The sequence below is a fragment of the Cololabis saira genome, chromosome 15, assembly GCF_033807715.1.
Source record: "Cololabis saira isolate AMF1-May2022 chromosome 15, fColSai1.1, whole genome shotgun sequence".
Classification (NCBI taxonomy): domain Eukaryota; kingdom Metazoa; phylum Chordata; class Actinopteri; order Beloniformes; family Belonidae; genus Cololabis; species Cololabis saira.
Genome location: NC_084601.1, coordinates 14,043,255 through 14,067,970, shown reverse-complemented (window position 1 = coordinate 14,067,970; position 24,716 = coordinate 14,043,255). Strand labels below are relative to the sequence as shown.

The window sequence follows — 24,716 nt, the reverse complement described above, 5'->3', positions numbered from 1 at the left end:
ACGTCCTGCCAGATATTATTTCATGTCTTACTCCGAGCCAAGTTGTGGAGCAGAGAAGTCTTTAAGATCCTGTCTGAGCCCCCCCTGCCTCCCCCCCCTCAGATAGTGACATTTACCCAGTGCTGGCAAGCGATCTGCATTTACGTCTTTGCGCTCTGAAAGTGAAGTCTTGTTTTGTGCTGTGTGTCGTAGGTGGTGACGCTGTGGTACAGGGCCCCAGAAGTGCTGCTCCAGTCCAGCTACGCCACTCCGGTGGACTTGTGGAGCGTGGGCTGCATCTTTGCGGAGATGTTCAGGAGAAGGTGAGGTCTGCTGGGAACTGTGTTAACCCAGAAATGCGGTTATATGGGTGGAGTCTCATCAGTGCGTGACCGGCCAAGATGAAGTAAAATGAGCGGAGGGAGGCTACATCACAGAGGGAGTAGAACCAGGACCTGCCAACATCCTGGACCATATATCCGTGGCACATCCAGCCACTTTTCTTCAACAACACCAGAGTAGATTCCCAATCTAAAGAAAGCTGCTTGTTCACCTTATTATCACTATTTTAGAAGGGACTAGTAGACAACACGCATGAACCAACAGGGATCAACGTGAAGAGGGTTCCAGGCTTTTTGAGAAAAAAACAAGTCTGATGTCTTGGATTTCACCCCCGCCCACCCCCTGGTTTGCTGTGTCTCCTGAGGTAATCCTAATAACAACCAGTGTTGTGCTAGTTACTGAAAAATACTAACTAGTTACCTTTACTAGTTACTTCATTAAAAAAGTAACTCAGTTAGTAACTCAGTTACTTAGACCAAAAAGTAATGCGTTACTATGAAAAGTAACTATTGAGTTACTTTAAATAAAACATTTTTTTTAAATGCTCCCATTAATGCCCCTCTAGCCTTCATTTCAGCAGGTTCTGTATGGATTTGCATTGTGCCTTGTGTTCTGCATTCTGATTGGCTAAAGACAGTCTCCCCGCTTTTGATTGAAATTCTTTATTCAGTCACTTCACCAAACAAACATTGAACACAAACATTATCAAAATAAAATAGTGACTGAAAAGGCACAGGCAGAAGCATAGTGCTTATATTAATGCCTGTCCTACATACAAACAAACAATAGCAAAACTAATCCAGAAAAAACAGAAACAGCTTCTTCACTTCCTGTGTCAATAACGTTGGTCTCTTAGCAACAAGCTGAGAACGGCCAATGAGCTTCAGCAGCAGCTCAAGAACGGGACACTTTGATGAATCGGTCATTACAGTCTCAAATATAACCAATGGTGGCATGTCGGTTTATAAGAACCTTTTTGCCCAGAAGAAAAAAGAGCGACAAAACGACCCATAACTATTTTCTTCTCTCGAAAAAACACACCTGCACCGCGGCCTTAGGGGAAAAAGACGCTACAGAGTCGCGATGCAGCGGCATCAGAAGAGCAGTGGAATACATGCGAGGCGGGGCTGATCTCCGCAATTTGAAGCCTTCTATAATAATTGTAAAAAGAATTTCACTTATCACGAGTTCTTTTTGGAATGTAACCCCTGCGAAAAACGAGGGATTACTGTAATGACAATATCTCCATGTTGCGAAACTCGCCTTCTCTTGGCTCATGACCGTTGTGTTTCCTCTGGTCTCCGCGTGTGGGGAAAAAAAGCTTCACTGTAGCCAGAAATAACGGAGTAACGCACCGTTTGGTAACGGTAACTGCGTTACTGAATTTAAAAAGTAATGCGTTACAGTATTAGTTACCGCAAAACTAACGGTGTTACTGTAACGCGTTACTAAATAACGCGTTAGTCCCAACACTGATAACAACGGTCTTCCTCAATTCATGCAGCATCGAGTATTACTGTCAATATTCACTAGTTTTTATTGTTATGTTAATGTGAGAAACACATGTTTTTGCTCTCTGGGTGCAGCTGATGCAGGGTTATATGAAAAAATGTATCAAATGCCCAACTACAGACGGATGGGTGGAAGCTGTTACTACTGTCATTTAGCTTTCATCCAGATCGACTTACATCTGAGAAAACAACACAAGCTAGAAATCCTCCAAAATGTTAAGCGAGTCATGGCGCTCCAGCCCATCCAGTAAGATATGTAAATGATCACGTCGGTCGCTTCACGCTTTGAAGCTGTCGGTGGTTTGAATGGTTCAGCCTGGTTCTGGTCTGTCAGTGCAGAGTGTCCAGTGTTTTTAGTTTCAAGTAGATGTGAACTATTACAGGAGCTTGTACTTCTAAGAATATTACTCAGTCAAATGCTAAATGTCTTAGTTTTAGTATTCGTAGTAATGGTGTCGTCGTACACTCGAGGGTCTCACTTTAACCGTATGACGACGGCACTCCTGGACGCCAAGGATCACAGAACAAAATCAGTCGGCGCCATGAAATGAGAAGAAAATGATTACAAGCACGACGAGTCAAAGCGCCACGAAGCGAGCGAAGAGGCGGGAAAATGCTGAGACAAGATGTAAAAAGTGACTGAAGTCAATATAAAAGCATGTTCACCACCTCCAGCCCCGGTCAGCCCCGCTTGGCCGGACAGAAAGTGGTAAAAGTGACTGCGTTTGCATGCATTCAATAACCCTTTTAAAACCCGAATATTGGCAATAACCCAAATTTGCACGGCCATGTAAACACCAATAACCCCTTTGAATAACCCGAATTTGCTCATATTCGGATTTTTAAAAACCCGAATATGACCCCTGGGTTACTCCTTTTAAAACCTGAATATTGGGTCGTGTAAACGCCAAATGGAATATCCCCATCAAACGGAACAGGAATTTGTTTTCTGCGCATGCTCTGTTCACAATCCTGGTGTTTTGAGTCCAGGACGTTCTTATAAACACGGCGAAACGCAAGACCACGCCACCCCTTTGGAGTGAGGAGGAGACTAATCACTTCATAAATATAATGAAGGATATGAACATTTTGCCATTTGTAAATGGTAGAAAGTACGGGGATAGCAAGATTTACAAGAAGGTGAGCGAAAAGTTGCACGAAGCAGCATTTGTTTTGAATTTGGATACAGGAAGAAGAATGACGGGAATTGTGGCATGATGTTCTCCGTGCGTCACTGGTTTGATGGAGATATCCCAAATGATTAGTTACCATGTAAACAGGGATAACCCTGTTTTGCTCACGCATGTAAACGGAATATTCTGAATGTTTCAGTAACCGGAATTTTAGCAATAACCCGAATTTTGACTGCATGTGAACCTAGTCAGTGTTAAGCAGCGGAAGTTTGCCTCAGTACGCTAGGCTTTGGATGATAGCAGGAAGGCAGCTAGGATGTTTTACAGAAGCTGTTAAACGATGGATGTACCACATTTACTTTTTAAACTGATGAATAACCCACAGAGATCTGCAAATATCATCCACTTTCTGTAATTCGCTTTTGGAATCATAAGTTACATCTTTGTTCAGCGTGGGCTTGAGCTTTACCTTTTCTCTCAATGTGAATGCGAAACACAGGAATTGACAGATTTGCGAGGTTCGCGTCAAAGCCTTTCGCATTTTCTGTGATCTAAAAATTATATATATTGTGTTCATCGTTCAACACAGTCAGTTATTTTGGGAGTTTCTTACACCAGTCGCGTTCTCCTCAGATGACACCTGTCAGACGCGCGTGAGTAATAAGCAATCACATTTCAGTTAGCTTATCAAACATTACAGTAACGCTGGCTGCCTGTCTGCGGTCGCAGGATACGAGCCAATATTCGGCTTGCTATAGGTGCCTGTCAGTTTGTGGTCTAACGAACTCCACACACTACCGTCGTGGCAAAATCAGGCAAATTTTCTAAAGGAAAAAAAAATAGACAGAAATGTACTTCCTCATTATGGAATAAAAAAATAAAAAGACATGTCTGTTGAAGCATATTCTGTCACCGTGGGGTTTAAAATGATGTTTTAAGTCATGTGCAATTTGGTGTGCAGTTAGTAAACTGAGGTTAGCACGGCCTGTGATGGTGCATGTCGTTGTAGATATGAACTGTCGCCCTGAGGTAGGGCTGAGCGCCAGCAGGAGCAGCCCTGCTTCCTTCCCCAACTGTCATCACACCCCACCAAGCACACGCTCACAATTATCCAAGTTTGAATTTTGAGGCTCCAAGTGCTCAGAGGCTGTAATGGTCGCAGTTCGCTGTGCCGGTGGGACGATTTCATGTCAGATAGGTATATAAAACCCTCTGCGTGTCCTATCTGAGGAACAACCAAATATCAACCCAGTGGAAGCGCTGCGGGGCCGTGCAGGATTGCCACTGTAACACCATTTAGATGCGTAGGCTTCAAATTTGAAGACCATTTTTCTGCTTTTCACACCCATCAAACTGTGATGAAAGTCCTGCTCTGATGCTCGTTTTCTCACATTTATACAAGACCATGTATGAATCCATCAGCGTCAGGTGGCCATGTCGTGATCTCAACTTTTTTTTGGTGCATTTTTATCATTTTCTGATGAAGACGACTATCAGAATTTGGTGAGACTCGAGTTTTGTCAGCCATGTTAGTGAATATCAATCAACGCCGTCAATCACAAGTGGCAGTCAGCGTCGCCGGCAGTAATGATTCAGTTCATTTTAGCTGTTGAAGACGATGTCGACGTGCCGGAATGCTCCGCTGTGTGGCGACCCTTTAAAGGAGCTTGAGGCAAGAATAAGAAATGAGACTCATTAGCGCCACGACGACCGTCGGGGTTACTGCAGCCAACAGCGAAGCCGGCACGGGAGAATGCACATGCAGCGTCATTTGACGTCACATCCGCAGGACAGCACGGGAAATTCGGGCCCAGAATTGCAGCACATTTTGCAGCACACAGCCTGTTCAAGGCAACGGAGAGATACACTAGAGAGGGCTCATTCTTTTTGGTTTGGAACACCTTCATCTGACATTATTACTAGAAAACTTAAAACGTATACGCATTTTTTTCATAAATCCTGCCTCAATCCTGCCTCAATCTCCTTTAAAGTGACTTTTGAAAAGTTGGCAAATGATATCCTTACTCATGTCATTTATCCCTAGAAAATACGCTTTCCCTTTGCACACGTTAATAATGATAGCGCCACATTGCTCTTGTTTCGAGGCGTTCGTACCCACCGTCCTCGGTCTCTTGACTGTGACTTTCGCAGGTCTGATGACGATGCTGTTTCATCTCAATTTCCTCTGGTCATAGCTAAACTTTCCTCTCTAAGTGGCGCCCCCCGATGGCAGAGAGGAGTCGTCGAGCGTGTCTCATCTGGGTTTGACACCCCTGCTCTCATCCTGACACAACAAGCTATCGAAGGCTCTGCTGTGCATCTTCACAATCTGACACCTCACCAGCATTTCCCTCAGGTGGATTCCCTTTGACGGCTGCGTACGCAGCACGTGTGTGTGTGGGTGTGGGTGATTAAGATGGCTTTTTAAAAGGCCACCTGTCAGAGATTAAAGGGCACCTGGAAAACGCGGTGAAAGAAGCCAAAGGCATGATTGTTGGGGAGGGGGGGCGGGTGCAAACCAAGGCAGGATGAGAGCGTGATGTCTGTTAGCGCACATTTAAAATGGGTTTAGGAGTTTACTGGTTGACTGCTCAGGCATCCATACACGCGTCAGTAATATAGAGAATTCACATGAGACTGACAGAATTTAATTAATGGCATTCATTTTAGTAAGAACTACTGGTTGAGCTTCGAACTTTCAAACTTTGATCAGTTTTTTGTTGGGACCAAGCAATCTGATGGACTGTCTTTAGGCGTGAGTGACATTTGGAGTTCAGTCAGAATCGATCAAGAGTTAAAGTCCGACACGTGAAGGTCCACCTCCATCGGCTGGGCAGCAGAAGAAACGCTGCGCTGTCGGCCAGCGGGCTTCGCCGCTCGTACGGCTCCCTGACAGTGTTCCTGAGCGATAAGCAGTCACCGTAAACACAACACATGTGCGCCGCTTTCAGACAGTGACAGTTGCCTTCGACCCAACGAACTTCAGAGGCCCCCCCTCCCCCCCCTTCCCATCATAACACATGCCTTTTTGTACAAACTCTTCAGTAATAACTATGTGCCGCAGTGACAATGTGCCGCACAGGAATTTGAGCAAATATTGTACAAGTCTGCATCTGCATGGCTGGGATGGCGTCTCGGTGAGTCACGGTTCAGCTGAATAGGGAAGAGATCGCCTGCTTGTTGACATTTCCCCGATCAAAAACGCTGAACGTGGTGCCTTAATGGTCCGGGAGAGGCTCCACATCCGTGTTGACTTTCTCACAGCTCGGAGCTCAATTGATAAATCCACAGCAGAGAGAGAGAGAGAGAGAGAGAGTGTGTGCACTTGCATGAAATGAAACTTTACATAAGACTCTCATGTCCATCTCCTCCTCTTTTGACTGCGGCCTAAACGCTGTAAGAATCCACCCTCAAACACACACTCACTGTATTTTCCCACTCAGACAGACACACTCACGTGCAAACATGCGCACATTCCAGAGGTTGTCTCCGTGGTATGCGGGACAGAGCTGCACCGGCACTAAAGGAAGCGTGACTCAGCTGCCTGTCCCAACCCAGTCACAGTCCTTTCTCCACCACCACTTCAGAGAGTTTCTGCGTGTGTGTGTGTGTGTGTGTGTGCGTGCGTGCACATGCATGCATGCACAAATCTCAGAGTGTGAAACAATTCCAGTGCATGCGTTTTGCACACCGCTGCATGTGTGTCCAAATGTGCACCAGTGCCCAACTGTTGACCGTGTGCATGCCGGTGGCCGAACCTTGTGTACACGAGCCCCGGTTCTGCCCTCCCAGCAAACAACCCCAGGTTTAAAAATGGACCTCTTGGAACTATCAGCCCCTACTTGTTTTGGCACGATAACTTTGCTGTAGGTGTTTGTTTGTTTTTTTTTCTCCCTTCCTTCCGTTGCTACAGTCAGGAACTGGTTTGGTCTGATCTTAAACTGCTTTCAAAAGCTTCGTCCTGGGAGACCTGCGCGTGTGGCGTGGTCGTCTTTAAATGCGTTACGAGAGCAAAGACGCACCAAAACATCCCTCCGGGAAAAGGGGATGATTGAGTGAAACGAGCACCTGCGTCCCCCTTCTGGGGGAGATGCTGTTTCACAGTGAAATACCTTTGTGTGACTAATATCCTAAAGTTCCAGTGTGTCGGAAAAGTGGATGTTTAACTATGCAGAGCTCGCTGAGGGTGTGAAAACACAGGAAAGCACGTGGAGGCCGGCCGGTCCTTGATGACCTCAGCTGCGTTGGTTCCTCTTGAACTTTCATGGGGCCTGGAAACAAACTCTCTAATCACCCGTGTATAGAAAGTTGCATAAAAGCCTTTTCTCCTCTTTTGGCCCTTCTGTTGTCAGATTGAAAGTCACATATATAATCTTATTTGCCCCAAAGGCCTCGGGCGCCGTGGTGTTGTAATGAAGCCTTTGAAGGCGCCACCTCCTCATTTCTTTTGAAAGGAACTTTTAACAGGAAAGTGTCGCTCTCATACCTCTTCTTCTGCTATAATAATCCAGCTTTTCTTTCACACGCCTTTCCCTCCCAATTTCCTACACACATCAACGCTCAGAGCTAAAGCAGACACACAGGGAGGATAAATAGACCTTTTTTTTTTTTTCTCTATCCTGTCCTGCGCGGCGAGCGGGGGGCAGCGGGCTTGTGCTGATGATGACTTCTGGAATTTGCGCCGGTGCCAGGGAAAGCCATGACCGCCCACGGGCATCCAAAGACTGCCCAAAGCCGCAGGAACCACCAGCAGCCCCGCTGCCGCTTCCCTGCCTCTTTTCATCCCTCCATCCCTCCCAGCTTCCAGCGGTCTTAGCGTCGCCGCTCCGCAGTCCTGACATGTGAACTTCAAACATTCACATTGGACCCAAACGGTCCTCACCGCTTTACGCCGACGGCTCGGTCACATCCAGTCACATAAGCCTTATTCATCTGCAGGAGGAGGGACGAGCGTTAAAACCTGCATCTGCAGACAAACTTAACCCGTTTCTGATTCCTCCTTTGCAGGCCGCTGTTTCGAGGAAACTCTGATGTTGATCAGCTGGGAAAGATTTTTGAGTAAGTACCGGCGGACTTGTTCTGGAAATTTTTCGGGGGGAAATTAATTAGTTAGTTTGGTCAATTTTGAAAAGGTCCCCCTTTTTTTTTATTCCTAAGACTCACTTTCCTTTTCACTAGGGCTGGGGATCGATTCAAATGTGAAGAATCGATTCGATTCCGATTCTTAATATTCAGAATCGATTATCAAGATTTGATTCGATTCGATTCCGATATTGATTTGGGTTAATGTTATTAAAACTAAAAAGTTTAAAAAGTTTTTTGAGCTGTTGCATGAATTATATGACTGTAGTTATGCAAAATATTACTACTAGTATTATATTGAGATTAAACAGTAAGTATTGGCAGCTAATGATGCTGTAAGGACCAATCAGCTCCCAGAATGCTGATAGAACTGCTTTCAGAAACATCGTGGATCAGAATTACCAAACAGATCCAGGGAGGAAACAGAGACGGATGAAATCGGTTTTATTTTTTCCCAATTTCCGTTTTTATTTGTTCCTTTTTCAGTCTATTTTGGTTTTTAATTTTTGAGAATTTGGTTTTTAGCATTTTCTGCAAATGTAACCCCAAGACAGTATATAAAGTAATGAAATATAGACAATTTATGCAATTATAACTGAAAACTTTAATGTTTTCATACCTTTAAACATATTTAAAGGCAAAAACATGGCACCAGTTATTCTCGTGTCCAACAAAACATTCCTTTTTTGGGGATAAACAAAAAAATAACCAAAAGTTGTAATGTAATGATGAAAAAAAATAATACATAAATAAATAAAAGAAAATTAAAAAAAAAAATAAAAAATGAATCGATTTAGAATTGGGAAATCGATTTTTTTCAACACAGGCCTACTTTTCACATGAGCGTATTTGATCCGGAGAGCGAGCGGTTCTGATAGTTCTGCCTCTGTCGTCCCACAGCGTTGTTGGCGTACCGTCAGCGGAGGACTGGCCCCAGGAGGTGGCCCTGCCACAGAGTGCCTTCATGCCGCGGCCCCCGAAACCCATAGAAGACTTGGTTCCAGACATGGACGAGCAAGGACGGGCCCTGTTGATGGTAGTTCCAAAGTCCAAACTAGTCCACATGAATCGTATCAACAAAAAAAAAAAAAAAAATCTCCATCTCACCCCACTTCTTGTTTCTGTATCGCCTCCCCGCAGCAATTCCTCGCCTTCAACCCCTCCAGGAGGATATCGGCGTTCGCTGCTCTGAGTCATCCCTACTTCCAAAGCGTGGACAGCCACAGCAGGAGTCTGTACGCGGTCCAGCCCATCCCCAGCAACAGGCCCGCCATCGGGGAGAGGACCGCCTGACGGCCCTCCACCTTCCCTCACACGGCGCCTCTTTAGTATTCTCCAGTACATCTCCATTTTGTTGTTTAGACAACATTAAATACATTTTAGCCTTTTTGACACTGATTATCAGAAAAGTTTCCAAATTAAAGATAAAGCTGCATAAATCAAGCTGGACCGCTCAGTAACTGGGTACTGGTCCCCTGCTTGAATCTGGATTGGCCTGAGAGATAAACACAGTTCAACGTTGTCCTGCTTGGATAATCCCCCCCCAATATGTCAGTAAGGCTTCCTGTGGGATTGTGTCGGGGAGATTTTACTCCCTATGCTCTTGAATCCTACGGGGCCTGCTAAAACGACATTCTGCCAGCGTCTATCTTTGCAAAACTGTCTGTTTCTTGAACGTGTTGCCTTCTTCACCTAAAAGCCTTGCTCCTGATGACCTCCCGATTTTCACGCTTACGTTTGGAGATATTGTATCAACAACCCTGTTTCAGACATGAGAAATTAACGTTACAGCCGTCATCAGTCCGCCGAAGCTACGGTATTCAGTTACTCGTAGATGCCATTGATTCCAGAGTCGACAATAAATCCAGTGTAACGTCGTGTTTGTAATTACAACATGATAACAGCATATTTGTTATCAACGTGAGAAAAATGCAGTGTTTTTTTCTCTCTTTTTGTTTCACTTGTGGACAAGCAAGAGCTGCGTCTAGGTGCTGTCGGTTATTAACTTTAGCAAAACCGTAAAGAATCCAGGTTTGGACAGCTCTTGATATCTTTGTCCGATTCCTCTGAATGTCTAATCAGGAGCAAAATTGCCGGTCTGTCCATTAACTGGAGCAGTTCAGACTTTTGCCATTTTCAAAGCGATACGAACATGTTTCTAAGCTTGACCTAGAGATACTATTGCTGCAAAATGTTAGCGTCCGTGTCAGGGGGTCATTCAGACATCATGCCGACACCTTTGGTAGCCATCAGATTAAAAGAAAGCAGTATATTTCTCAGAACAGCTTTTGTGACAAGGTGTAGTATTTTTGTAATTTAAATGCATTTTTTTTAGATGTTTTCTCTTCGATGAGAAATACAGTATATTTTTCTGATAATCAGTTTAAAAAAAAAAAAGAAAAAAAAAGCTTGATCGTTTATTTTTATGCTGTATATGAACTCCAAACATTCAGTGCACGTAAGGGAAGAAAACTCCTTTATGATCAATGCACAAAGCTCCGGAAACCTCTCAGAAAAAGAGACAGCAGAGATGGTTTGAGGATGGATCGCCACCCCTTAACCATGCACAGAGGCTATCTTCCTTAAGCGAACGGATGGACTGTAATTGCTGCTTTTATGTTGTAAAATGTTGGTAGATGTGAAACAATGCAACGAGATCTACATCTTGGATTGACTGTCAAGGCAATGAGGCTGAAGCTTCCTATGGATCAGGATTGAGGCTTGTAAGAGACCTCTTGACTTTGTTGCCTGGACAGAAGGCCAGACAGGACGTGGATCTCACCTGCCTGCATGGTCACTGTGGCAGTGTGCATTGAGAAGATGAACTGCAGAAACACACTCACAGACTTAAAGCATTTACCTTGTCCACTGATGGTGCCAGAAGCTTGCTCATGTACCCATGGACTAACTGAAATGTAATAAGGAATGTCAAGCCAGCCACTCCGCCATGTCATCATTCCAGGTTTACTTATTATATTGCTGCCCCCTGGTGGATATCCGTAGTAACTGCAGACCAACCAGTAGCGGGATTCTAATGGTTGCTGCTCTCCTCAACTGGTTATAATGGGCTGATATCAGAGCTGAGACAATGATGGGAAGAAACAAAACAAAACAAAAACAACTAACAAATAATCCTGCCACTTACTTTGACTTTTGAATCACTCTTAGTCTGCTATCATGGGCTTTTATAAAAATGCTGTTATTACAATGTGGATGACGCCGCAATGGATCGCCTTGCAATAAGTCCTTCCAGCACTATTCATCAGCAAAACATTAGTCAGAGTTCTGATGCCCATATCTTGTATTTAATTTTAATTTTATTGACAAGTCTTACATACTTGTTACTCGTTACTGAAGCATGTGATATTCTTACATTAAGTACACCAACTCTGTAGATGATCATAGTTAGTGTATGTGAGGAATGTATAAAGGTTTGGCCTTGGTACTGTACAGTGTATTGAGCTAGCTGTAATGAGACACATTTTTGATAAGTACATTGTCAGCACATAGACGCGTCATAAAAGTGGGTAGACGTAGAGTAGTGAAGGTCAGTGGCATGTTGTACAGCAGGATTATTTTGTCTTTTGAAGATGCCGGTGGGTCACGAATGGCTACAAATTTTACAATAGATTTGATCATGAAATGACACAAATATTTAGTGTCCAAGTTTGGCTTTATTTTGCCTACGAGTTGTTATATTGCAGTCTTTTTTTTTTTTTCTTAAACCACCAAGGAAAAGCAAGTGATGCAGAGTTGTATTTTTGTACGTTGAAGTTCTTGCAGAACAGTAACATTTTAACACTGGTTTATGTTTTATTAACAGGTAGAACTGTTAGCACACACACACGAACACAGACTCATTCTCCAACTTTCTCAGGTTTTTGTTCTGGACGTCCAAACCTCTTGGGCACAGTTTGCACATCTTCGGGCTACTAAATGACCACAGTACAACTTCTTCAGGTTTTCTTTCAAGCTGTCTCACATAGTATTTTTTTTCTTTTTTGCTCATTGTTTACTGTCATAATTATTTATCAAATATATGTTACTGTAGACATTACTGTTCGAAGATAACTGCCTGTATGGACTGTTATTGCCAGTAGTTTTCAATTGCTGCAAGGCAGACACAACAGAAATACATGTGTAATTATCTGCTTAACTAAACACTGTGTGAATTTTATACCCAATAATGATAATTCTGGGTTAAGTGCTGCATAAAAAAAGAAAAGGAAAAAAAATGCAATGAACGCTACAAATACTTTAGAAATAGTAGTTTACAATGAAAATAACTGCTTTTGTCACATTACAGTTAATGCGATCATTATTCCTATCCCATTTAACCAGTTTTAACCACATTTCAGTCTCATAACATCTGTTTAACTTTTAGTTGTTTTACTGTTTTGAAACCAGCATAGCTTCATATATAATTCAGATTGACATACTTATGTGTGGATGTGTTCCTCTTATTGTACCACCTGAATAAAAAGGAACTTTTTATGAATTTTGTTTTGAGCCTGTCTATAAATGTGATCAATTTATTTTATTATCATCATTAAATCAGAATCAGAAAGAAGTTTATTGCCAAGTAGTTTAACACACACAAGGAATTTGTTGTGGTGATTGGTGCAATACAAAAGAGCAAATAATATTAAAGGAAAAGATGTACAACAAGTTGGTTCTAAAGTGCCGGAGTAATGATTCTGTAGGAAAAAAAATGTACATGAGATAACCTGGGATGTGCATTAATGTGACGCATAAGGTCAGGAGTAAATATAGCGGAAAAGAATATATTTGAAAAGAAAAAATGTATCAATCCATAGAAAAAAAAACTGGTAGTGCATGTTGAGATTCATTTTAAATGTAAATATAAAAAAGGGAAGTGATTACTTTGAGATATGTTCTAATTATGTCCAGCAGGCGGCAGTAAAGTCGCAGGTTTAACAACCGAAGAAGAAGAACGCTGTAGCGCCGCTAGCTTCATCAGCTATGTAGATACAAACCCGGGGTAACACTAACGCCTGCTTCGTCTCTGGACATTTATTTAAATTACTGACTCGATATGGGAAAGCGAGATAATCGAGTGGTGAGTTATGTCATTGAAAATAAAATAGCTACCCTTTACGTGGTAATTTGTGGCAAATGAACTAAGAGAAACAAACACCACAGCGTTAGCTCTGTGGTTAGCATCGGTTAGCACATCGATCTGTTATGTTTATCAACTCGGACAATTCAGTCATATATAAAGCCACGTGTTAAAAAAAGATAAACGTATTGAGAAACGTGAGAACAAGTGGTTTGTCAGCTGTACAATGTTTTATTTCTGCATTTCTCCCCCCATCATGGGGATGTTTTTGCATGACAGTGCGGTATTTATGTTTCCCCAGGCTGAATCACATCCACTGGTCACATACATACCTGCACACTCACAGAGCTGCACACAGAGCTGTTTACACTAGATTAGGCAGGGGCCACATCTGCAAAAAGATTGTATGGAGAGGGCCGCACTGGAACATTTGTGGGTTTTCAAAATGTATTTTGTACGACGGAGTATTAGGGCCAAACTAAGACAAAAAAAATGGAAATTACGAGAATAAAGTCATAATAATATGATAATAAACTCGTAAAATTACGAGAATAAAGTCATAATAATATGAGAATAAAGTCGTAAAATTACGAGAATAAAGTCATAATAATATGAGAATAAAGTCGTAAAATTACGAGAATAAAGTTTTAATATTACGAGAATAAAGTCGTAATATTTTGAGAATAAAGTCGTAATATTACGAGAATAAAGTCGTAATACTAAATATATTATAAATATATAAATATAACTTCACAAGATGCTCAATATTCCTCATTTTAACATGAGAAGATGAGTGAGAAGATGCTCTTCCTGTTAAAGTTCTCATAAATTATATTCTAATAATATTACAACTTTATTCTCGTAATATTACGACTTTATTCTATTACGACTTTATTCTCGTAATATTACGACTTTATTCTCATAATATTACGACTTTATTCTATTACGACTTTATTCTCGTAATATTACGACTTTATTCTCGCAACATTATGACTTTATTCTCGTAATTTTACGACTTTATTCTCATTATATTATGACTTTATTCTTGTAATTTCCAATTAAATTTTTTTTTCTTAGTTTGGCCCTAATACTCCGTCGTAATTTTGCTCTCAAAGACGAAGATTTATGTATATATAATACATTTGTGCTCAGGAATGAGAAGGAGAATATATCTGTCTAGTTAACATAATAATTATGTATTAATTGTCTCCAGATTTAGTCATTGTGAATGTTAAATATAATATTCAGATAAAGAAATATTATTTTAAATGCAAGTTCATTTTGAAGCCATGCATTGTGCAAACTTAATGAAGTTGATATTTACCTACTTTTAATAAAACAAGCCATAATGACAAAGCACCACTTTCCACCAAGATTTCCTTATTTGGATATTATATTAAGCATTGAGCACAAGCATTTCAGTCCATAGTAGCCAGTTCTATGTTATAAATAAGGAACCAAAATATTAACCATAAGCTCCTTTATTAATGACACATCTGTGCATTATATCAGCAAAACAAAACAATCGCATGAAATTATAGGAGGCTTAAAAGTCCATCTGAAATGCAAAGTCTTCATTTAGAGATTCAAATGAAAAAGATTTCAGGCCAATCCTAGAAGCCTAATGATGTAAACAAGCCCTCTAAACAACGGAGGTTAATAACAAATAATGTGACAAACATTATCACTGTGCAACACTGGCAAAAAATCTGAAGTAGTAAAAAACATCTCCAACAGAGATTAACATGTACAAACACTGTCCAATGAATCATTAACCAACTGAAAAGGCTACCAAGCATCTTCAAAGTTTATTAATTAAGAAAATTCGATATGTAAACCATGTTAGTTTCGCTCGCCGACTGGAAGTCCCCCCTTTTTTGAAATATGACCAGGGGCCGCAAGTTGAATATCCCTGCACTACAAGCTGCACACAGAGCTGTTTGCAGAGTGTATGTCCTCGTATTCGAGCAGTTATTCAGGTGTAAGTGTTAGGTTTGACTGCGATGCTCTGGTGCAGCTGCGAGTTTTCCCCGGAATGCGGAATCTATTACTGCTCCCTCCTTTGCAATTTAGTCTGTATTCAATTCAATTCAATTCATATTTATTTCGAGCAATACAACATAACATAAGTGACCTGCGTGCAACAGAAAATTAAACAAATACCTTTATCAGGTGCAGGGTCAAAATACAAATTAATTCTTTTTTTTTTAAACAAGAAAAACACACTTTATACAAAACTGCTAGTAGAGGAAATATAATAAGAAAAAAGTACATCTTGGAGGTTTTATGAGCAAGAGACATACAAACAAAAATAAGATAGACAAGTAAAGTTAATACAAAGAAACAGTAAGGCATTTTAAAGCAAATAACATCAACATTTCAGAAAGAGACTTAAAATAAAAGATACTTTGATATATCGGTTAATAATTTTTTTGCAGAGTTATTTGACTTGATATTTTTTAAAGAAACAAAAAAACTTTTGAAATCATTTATAAAAAAATGGCAAGAGGGCTTCATTTTTCTCCACTTACAACAATGTATGTGGTATTTAGCCAGTAAGAGAATGGCATTAACCAAGAAAGACACTGATTTGTCAATAGTATCTATATAAAAAATAATGTTAACGATTAAAATACAAATTAATTCGTTAACACTCGAAAGGGAAGAAGAAAACTTATTTAATCCCACCCCTGTTTCTCATTAACAACTTGACAGATTTTTTTTAAGGCTTCCTCCTGTCTCAAGATTTAAACCAAAACAATGAACAAAAGACCTATATCCAATTATAATAAAAATTATTCTACAGTTCACCTCACCTAAATTCACACACATTGTGGTTGTGAAATGCAGATGCATTTCATGGCCACAATGCGTGCAAATCCAGGAACTACGGTATATATATTATCACCATGGGTGACAGTTAAGCGTTAACTTATATTTATAATAAATACCAGCAATGGTAAGGACAACAATACCAGAAGGTAATGGACATAATGGACATATAGTACATACATACACGTCAGTGATTGTCAGAACAACAGTACCAGAAGGTAATGGACAATACATACTTACTAAATGATCAACAACAATTACACAAACATTTCAAGACCGAAGTTGATTTAACATAGTGTTACCACCCACTCTCTTTATAATTTGACCAGACCATGTGTTTATATGGCAATTTAAATCTGTGGATATCTATCTGGCATTGTGTTGGATATCCAGACTGATATTCAACTATTTCCTTAAGCTCCATATTATTCAAAAGTGTATTTGTTTGGTGTTTTTAGGCTTATATCAACCCTATTGCGGCTGCTAGAGCCAGGGGACCGGCGTCGAACTCCGGACCAACCATACAGGATTACTTAAGCAGACCTCGACCAACATGGTAAGCACAAACGCACATGTATGATGACTTTTTTGTAACGAAAGACAAGAATGGGTGTTCTGCCAATCCTTGCTACCTGCTGAGAAATGCTACTTTGCGGTTCTGCGCATGCGCATAGTCGATTTTCAAAGTTTTATTGCCACGCCAATCATTTCTTGCACCATGTAAAATTGATAATATGGGATGTTGAGTATTTGATCCTTCAAAATACACTACCCATGACATGAATTGCATTACACTTTGTGAACATTATACGATAAAGAGGATAAAAAAAAACAATTCTATCGCTTTATTTGATATTCATTCAGTCATTGGCCTTTATTTAGCCAGGCAGGTCATTAAGAACATTCTTATTTACAATAACGGCCTGGCAAGTGACAAGGACCATTTGGGGGTAAAGGAAGTGGTTTAGGGAGTAAATCACAGTAAAATTGTAGCTCTACAAAAAGGTAGAAAACCATTAGGTAACATTTTTTTGGCAAAGCAGCAGAAATTGGCAGAACACCGGCAACCAGTTTTCTATCGGCTACACGGCTCCTATTTCATTTTTTTTGTTTTGCGTGTTGGGTGCACTTCAACATCTCAGCTGCAGCAGGTAACACCGTGGGCTGTTTTAGACTCATTATGAGGGTGTATTGGTCTTTATCTCATGTATGGTTTGTTGAACATGAAAAAAGCCTTTTTCTGATGTCATGGTACTGAATAGTACTTCAGAAAAGCACACTTTGAAGTGTCAAAGTTGATGTTAAAATTTGCCAATGCAGAGAAATTAAGACATACAGACAAAAATATAGATGTGTACCGCATATTCTTTTTTAATTAGCTTACAGATTTCAGTCAATTTAGCCGCAACATGAGTGCAAAGAACAGGGAGATCCTCTTGAATCAAATAGGTGTGTGTGATGTGGTTGTTGGTTCATTTACTGATCCAAAATATGAATTATAAATGAGGTACATTAAATTTTCATTATTATCATCCTTTTTGGTCATCTCAAGAGATCATGTGTGAAACTTGCCTGGAATCAACCACAAAGCATAAACCTTTTAGATAAGTATTATCTCTTCTTCCATCTCCTTTCTTTCTTTATATTCTTGCAGTACCATAAGTATTACTGCAGGAATATTTGTTAATTTTCATTACCACATGAAGGATCAAGAACACGGTGCTGAAATAATGTTTTGACTGCTTGAGAAAAGCAAAATAAATAAGTTAACCACATTAGTGCGTGGTAATCATCTCGATTCATAGTTCATTCTTTTGGGACAACTGTGACAAGTTTACTTAAAGACCTAAATTACAAACAATGTATATTCTCTTTAACAGGGAGGAGTTAAAGGAGCAGTTGGAGAAGAAGAAGAAAGGTTCACGATCCCTCGCTGACTTTGAGGATAAAATGAATGCAGTATGTATCGCTTACTGATGATGGCGTCAGTCTAATATTCCTTTTTTTTTTAAACCACGAGTCAGTCCCTGTCAGTGAGCTGCTTATGGTCTTTGCTCACATTCATACATACATATATGTGTGTGTGTGTATATATATATATATATATATATATACATACACACACACACACAAATGAAAAAAGGATTTTGGTGGTGTGGACATATTTCGTTTAAAATAGTTGAGATAACCTCAAAGAACCTGAGTTTTTTTTTTTTATATGGTGTTTTTGAAGGTGCATCATGTTAAAATAAAAAGGTGTTTAAGATGCGTCATACTTTAAGTGTAACATGCAATGAGTGTTTTAAGATTAAATTGCTTCTAGTATTTAAATACTCTTATATTTTTCCCTAGTTAGATTTATTCAAGAGCCTCAATGATAAGAGAAAAAAACCTGATTTGCCATTAAACGGCTCTTACTGATGAACGTTAAATGCTTCCAGTTTGGCTTCAGGGGCATAAATATGTGTTTGTTAGACAGTTCTACTGCATGAAATCCTTGTCTATGTTTTATTTTATTTTTTTAAACTGTGCTATTAACTTGGGTTAAGGTATTGCTGCATAATGGGAACACTCAGTCATGTTAAGTGAAAGTTCTGTAATATTTAAGATAAGACAAGAAAAATAAATGATTCACTGTTTATTTCAGAGATGGAAGAAAGTGCTCGCAAAAAACCGAGAAAAAAGGCTTGGCGACAAGGACAGAGACAAAAAATCCATGGACAAAGAAAAGGAGGAGAAGAAAAATAAAAAGGAGGTGTGATAATGTATTACATACCATTATTTCAGTATTGAACGTAAGTTTTAGGTTTACTCACATTAGTTTCTTTTTGTTTATGTAACTAGAAAAAGAAGAAGGAGAAGAAGAAATCCAGCAGGGTGAGGAGAGACTTCCAGTATTTTAACGAGGAACAGTCCATCACTTCTGTTTCATTCACATATATATGAGGCCTGGGCGATAAACCGAAAACTTACCGTTACTGACATTCACTGCGATGACCGACGTCAATTTTCCCATGTCGAAAATTTGGTGTTTTGATTAAAAAAAAGAAAAGAAACATATTTTTGTCTGTTTTGACTGCGTGTGCTGATAGGCTATTTTCATTCCCCTTTAAGACGGTGTACAGCGTGTGTGTAATCACGTGACTCCATCCATCCAGTTTGAACGAGAAAAGGAACCCAAGAAAATGGCTGATGGTTCGAACGAAGAGGCGGCAGATATAGCCGCAGACGAAATAACAGGGCCCTAAAGTCTCATGCATTGAGCGTGAGATTCATGCATTTCAACAAGTTCACATGCTCTCACGCCACAGAGTAATTCCAACAGCACATCTTTCAAACGAGTCACTGTGCGCTCAGTTCTCAGCTCCGAGCGGCTGTATGGATTTACCAACTTATCGGCCAATCAGAAAATAGAATCTTTTGTTGCCAGGTAAGGTCTGAGTTTCAGCTCCAAGCGTTCCATGAATGCGTAGTGGACGTAACCTAAGTTACAACACACAAGTGCATTTATCGTTATCGTGGTAAAACTGCCCAATTTATCGTGATATTGATTTGAGGTCATATCGCCCAGCACTGATATATGTACAAAACTGGCAAAATTATTATTAGTGGTAGAATTATTCATTTTTGTTCTCTGATTCGATGTCAGTTTCAAAAAAGCATATAACCTCAAGTCTAATGAACTCTGCTTTCACGTTGTTTTGGTCAAGCGTTCTTCATCTTCCTCCTCCTCATCGAGTTCTGATTCCTCCAGCAGCTCTTCTTCAGATTCAGAAGATGAGGTAAGACATGCAAGACTGGGTATATTTCCAGATATTTTAAATATAGAATTGAAAGGTGCGCAATATATAAAGAAATGAATTAATAAAACATACTACTAAGAATAATGTACTGCGAAGGTAACAGGAGTTTTTACAAAGTTTAAAAAAAATAAATAAATAAGGTAGATGGATCAAGCCAGTAATTCAGTTTGAATCTAATAGATCAGGCCTGTCACATGCTTTAAGGGAAAAATCAGAGAACAAAGCCCTGAAAAAACTAGAGCTGAGTTGGCCACATTACAGCCTCGCCAAAGTACCACCAGAGAAGCACCTGGTGATTTCTATAAATTGCAGAATTCAAGCAGATACTGCGTGCAAGACGTACTGTATGCCACATCCCATTATACAATGACTGTTCTCGTATAACGACCTCTGCTTAGTCCAAAATGTATGCAAATGCACTTAAACCAGGTCTGATGTGTGTGCTTTAGTCAAACTGTGATTAATGAATGAATTGTTTATTTGAAATTTTAAACCCTGTTGTAAAGTTGTACGTCAAGGAGAAATGTCCTTTTCCAAAACATTATGGAGCTCACTGTAGATACTGATCTGAACATCCATCTATTTGCAGAATTAGTCTTCTGTTTACTTTGGAAAAATCCTACCAAGTTCATCCATATCACAGGTGTTTGGTATGGATAACTAATGAGCAAGGATTACTAAATTACTCTTATGTGACATAGTTGCAGGGTTAGGATTTTCAGTAGCATGGCGAAGGATGACAACCCTGGAGTTGGCTTCAGATTAGATGAGGTTAAAAAGGCTTCTTTAGAGCATTGTATATCAAAAATAGAATAAAAGTTTCACAAACCAAAAAACTGAGTGTATTCACAATCTAAGAAGAGAAGTCTGTGGGAAAGTAGCATGACCCCTGCTGTGACTGGTGTCTGGCAAAAAATATAAGGGTAACTAAGTTTGTAGCCTGTAATCTACTTGCACAGTTAGAAGTTTGAAATGGGAAGTGGAATCGAAAATGAATTCCATATTGTGTTGGCAAGATGCAGATTTGCATCTATTCCCGTGCAGCTGCTGACTTTGCTCCACATGTTGTAGAGCAGGAACAAGGCACAAGGTTTGGGGAACAATAAAGTCTGAATTGGTTAAGACCAAAAACTCCCTTGACGGGGCAGAAATCATCGATTGAAAGTATTGATTGTAGTTGTTGTGACAGAAATATATGATACAAATTTAAAAGCTGCTCAAAAAAAATGAAAGGGTGATGGTTCTAAAAACATTTTGGTTCGTCACTGTTGAAATCTTGCAAACTAGTTTGATAATTCTGTTGTGCACATGCAATACAAAAATAAAGTGATATATTTATTTTTCTTGCACACAGGATGAAAAAAAGAGTATGAAGAAGAAGCGGAAGCGCAAGAAGTCTTCAGCTCGAAAAGCATCGGACGGCTCAGAAGAAGAATCAGATGCTGAAAGCAAGGTCATAACGGTTCTACTGGCATCTTTTGTTTGGTTGCATTTCAGTAGAAACGGGCTCTGGCATTAAACAATGATCTTTTTTTCTACCCAAAAAAGAAAAGGAAACTAATCAAAGAAGAGCCTGACAGAGATAAGGTCATTTATTTTTCTCATGTGTACATTTATTTTTCTAGATGGTGTTTCTCTCAATTAATCAGGGTTTGCTCTTTTGTCAATCAGGATGAAAAAGGTCACAGAAGAAAAAGGAAGGCTGAGAGAAGTCACAGAGGTTCAGCTTCGGAGTCGTCTGTTGATTCAGATGGAGAGGAAGTCGTAAGTTCTGCTGAGCAATATACTTGGTGGAGGGGAACAGTTCCTGGACACCGTTACTTAATTGTATCTCTTTGTTCCTCTTTTTACAAATTTTTCCTCTTTTTTTAAATTTGATGGGAACTTATTTATAACTGCTGTAGACAGGACTATACATCAGCTTAAACTTTGGCTGCTTTGGCTTGATTAAGTGATCATCACCTTTCCGATATTTAATTGATTCCTAAACATGTCATAGTTTAAGTCAACAAAACATTACAATTTAGCTTTGGTTAATTTGTGAATTTAAATTTTAATTATAGATGCTTTGATGATCACCTACAGCTCTTAACTATTTCATATCGAAGCCCATTTGTGGCATCATCTCATATTCAAAACACTAAACAATGGCCACATCAAATGTCTAATCAATATTACATTTTTCACATTATTCAGATTAGAAAATAAACTGATGATTTTTGCTTCACCTTCTGTTAGTAAAAAAATTTTTTTTTTGTATCTGTCAGTCAAATTTCTCTTTGAGATAACCCCAAAAATCATTAACATTGAAAAGTTACAGGCAGTTTTTTTTTTTTAAGAGATAGATGGATAGATATGGATGGATGGATGGATGGATGGATGGAAACTTTATTAATCCAGAAGGAAATTTAGGGCATCCAGTTGCTTAAAAACACTTTACAGTAGACAACCGACTCACATTCAGACACGTATACACAAATGACATACATTTAGGAAGACTTGTTGGGGGGTAGAGACTGTAGCTTGAGTGAATAAGTAGCTGTCACGGATGACCTCCCTTTGACCACAGTCACATTTGACCCTTTCCTTCCCACAGGTTGAAGCAAAGAAGAAAAAGAGAAGTAGTGAGGAGGAGAAATTAACAGTAAGCCGCTTCCTTAATTTCTTTTTTCATTTTGAGTGTTGTGTTGTTTTTTCTTCCAGTTCATAATCAGAATCACGTTTATTTGGTCACACAAGACATGGAATTTGATTCGGTTGTTATCGCTCACTCTACAGTAAATAGGTAATAGACAAATGACAGCTCTTATTAACATATATACAATTTTTTTAAAGTGAAAGGTGCAGCAGAATGAGGTAGATAGGATTATTGGAAGGTGCATTGTCACGGCATATGATTGTGTTATTATAATAATTACTGTTGTTATTATTATTATTGCACGGTGATTGATTTCTCTGAGACTCTATGAGTGATGAGAGTTCATCAGAGCAACAGCTTGGGGGAAGAAACTTCTTTCTTTTGTAAGAAACGTCCTGTTGTTGAGTAAAAGCAGAGTGTTTGTCTCCCCAGGACAAGTCCAAGAAGAAGAGGAAAAAGAAGCACAAGAAACATGGCAGAAAAAAGAAAAAGAAGGCAGCATCTCAGTCGGACTCGGAGCACGACTAACAGTTTCATCTGTCCGTTGATATTACTCTCCCGACAGTTCACTAGTAGCATTGTTTTTGCTTTCGACTTCCAAAAACTTCTCCCGTCCAGCTTCTGTCATGACGCTTGAAGGAGGAGACTTACAGACTTGTGAAGCTGGGATTCTGTGTTCGAGGGGAAAATTCGGCAGCACCATCCCTCTAAGTGGCAACTGCCGGTACATGTTGTGTGCTGCGTTTTTTTTCTTTTTTTTTTTTTTAAATATAATAATCTACAAAAGTCATGTCATATTTTATTTTATTTTCCCCTCCCCTCATATTTTAATGCGCCTCACACTCACTGCCACTCCAGTATGTTGGCCCTCAGGGAGTTCCTCCCTCTCCGTCATCCTCCATCGCTACATGAGGCTGTTCTGCTAGTGCCTGTGTCATGCATGTAGACCTGATGACCCGATGTCTTGCCAGCCTCATATTGAAGTTGGATTCATTATAAGAAATGTTATCTGCACAGTTAACATGAATGGAGACGAGTAATTGTTTTGTTAGATGAACGCTTACACTGCTGTGTAAATGTATAAACAATGGGAATTCAATAAAGTATTGTTTGAGCCTTTATGGCTGTTATGTAGTCAAAAAAAAAGACTGATAATTGCTTGTTTTTGTTTTGGCACACTGTGGATGCACACACCAGCATATGGCTCGTCTTCTGGTACCTACTATATTTAATGAATCCGTCTCCTTTTAATATGAAATTATGATAAACCCTAGATTCCTTACGAGATAGCTTAAGCATTGTGCGGTCTACTGAGAAACTCCTGAACAACATAACATCATTTATTATGGAACCTGAACACTTCCTTTTGTGTCCATGTAATTCATTGGGTTCGTGAATTAAATGACCTTAGAACCAGGCACTAGTTTCCCTGAGCATTTTCCTTTAAGGGATTTTATTTATTTTTGATATTCAAATTCCTCAGCGGTTTACTACCGTCAGTGACAACGTAGTGCCATTTCATCACGTGTCTTAACTTCAGTAGTAACCTGTAATGCATTACAATCAGTAAGTTTTAAACTTAACTGAAGATACTGAAATATCATACAGGGGGGCTCTTTTATTATTCTGTAACCATCCAACCCATTTTTTTTATTTTTTATTTGCACCTGGAAATAGGCTATAAGAGTAGGCCTATCTACACAAGATGAGCATTTGTCTTGTTTCGTAAGACCAGGAGACATAAATATAGTCTGATATGGTGTTTATATGGTGAACAAAAAGTTTTTTTTGTTTGCTTAATGTATAAATTCAAAAATGATACTCAAAGCTCTGTTTCAGGAATTGTGCAGCTGAAATATAAGGAAAGAAATTGACTCACTTGATTTGTGCAACAAACCACCCAAATGTGTTTTTCTGTTGATTTATATCTATTTCATATAGTCCAGAAATTGTTCCAGTAAATAAAGAAAAACCCATAAACTGTTACTGATATAGCTTGAAATGTACTAAAGTGACAATTTACTGATCACTGACCACTGAAAATAAGATAATTTTACAGAATCATTAGGGAAAGAAAACAAAACTGATGATACTCAAAGGTTTTTATTGTGTAACGTTTTAAGGCGATCACTGCAATCACATGCTTTCTGTGACTCAGTGATGCTTCTGCACCCACATACGGGTGTTTTGACCCACTCCTTATAAATAAACCGCTCCAGATGTCTCAGGTTTTAAGGGTTTCTTCTCCAGACTGCATGTTTCAGCTTTTCTCTACAGATGTTAAATAGTTTTTAAATCAGACCTCATGGAAGTCTA

At 39.6% G+C, this 24,716-nt stretch overlaps 2 protein-coding genes across 2 annotated transcripts in view; both read left to right on the top strand.

Moving 5' to 3' along the window:
* Positions 1-12,545, top strand: part of cdk6 (cyclin dependent kinase 6) — a 43,606-nt gene extending 31,061 nt beyond the window's left edge. The window contains exons 5-8 of the mRNA XM_061742670.1: positions 193-302; positions 7,973-8,023; positions 8,948-9,083; positions 9,188-12,545. Coding sequence (XP_061598654.1) covers positions 193-302; positions 7,973-8,023; positions 8,948-9,083; positions 9,188-9,340 — 450 coding nt within the window. The 3' untranslated portion in view covers positions 9,341-12,545. The remainder of the gene's footprint in view (positions 1-192; positions 303-7,972; positions 8,024-8,947; positions 9,084-9,187) is intronic.
* Positions 12,546-12,988: 443 nt separating this feature from the next.
* Positions 12,989-23,789, top strand: fam133b (family with sequence similarity 133 member B). The gene is made up of 11 exons (XM_061742669.1): positions 12,989-13,127; positions 16,418-16,515; positions 17,840-17,918; positions 18,607-18,714; positions 18,804-18,836; positions 19,670-19,741; positions 21,117-21,215; positions 21,311-21,349; positions 21,434-21,526; positions 22,359-22,406; positions 22,833-23,789. The coding sequence occupies exons 1-11, from the start codon at positions 13,104-13,106 to the stop codon at positions 22,926-22,928; spliced, it is 789 nt and encodes a 262-aa protein (XP_061598653.1). The 5' UTR covers positions 12,989-13,103; the 3' UTR covers positions 22,929-23,789.
* Positions 23,790-24,716: the final 927 nt, after the last annotated feature.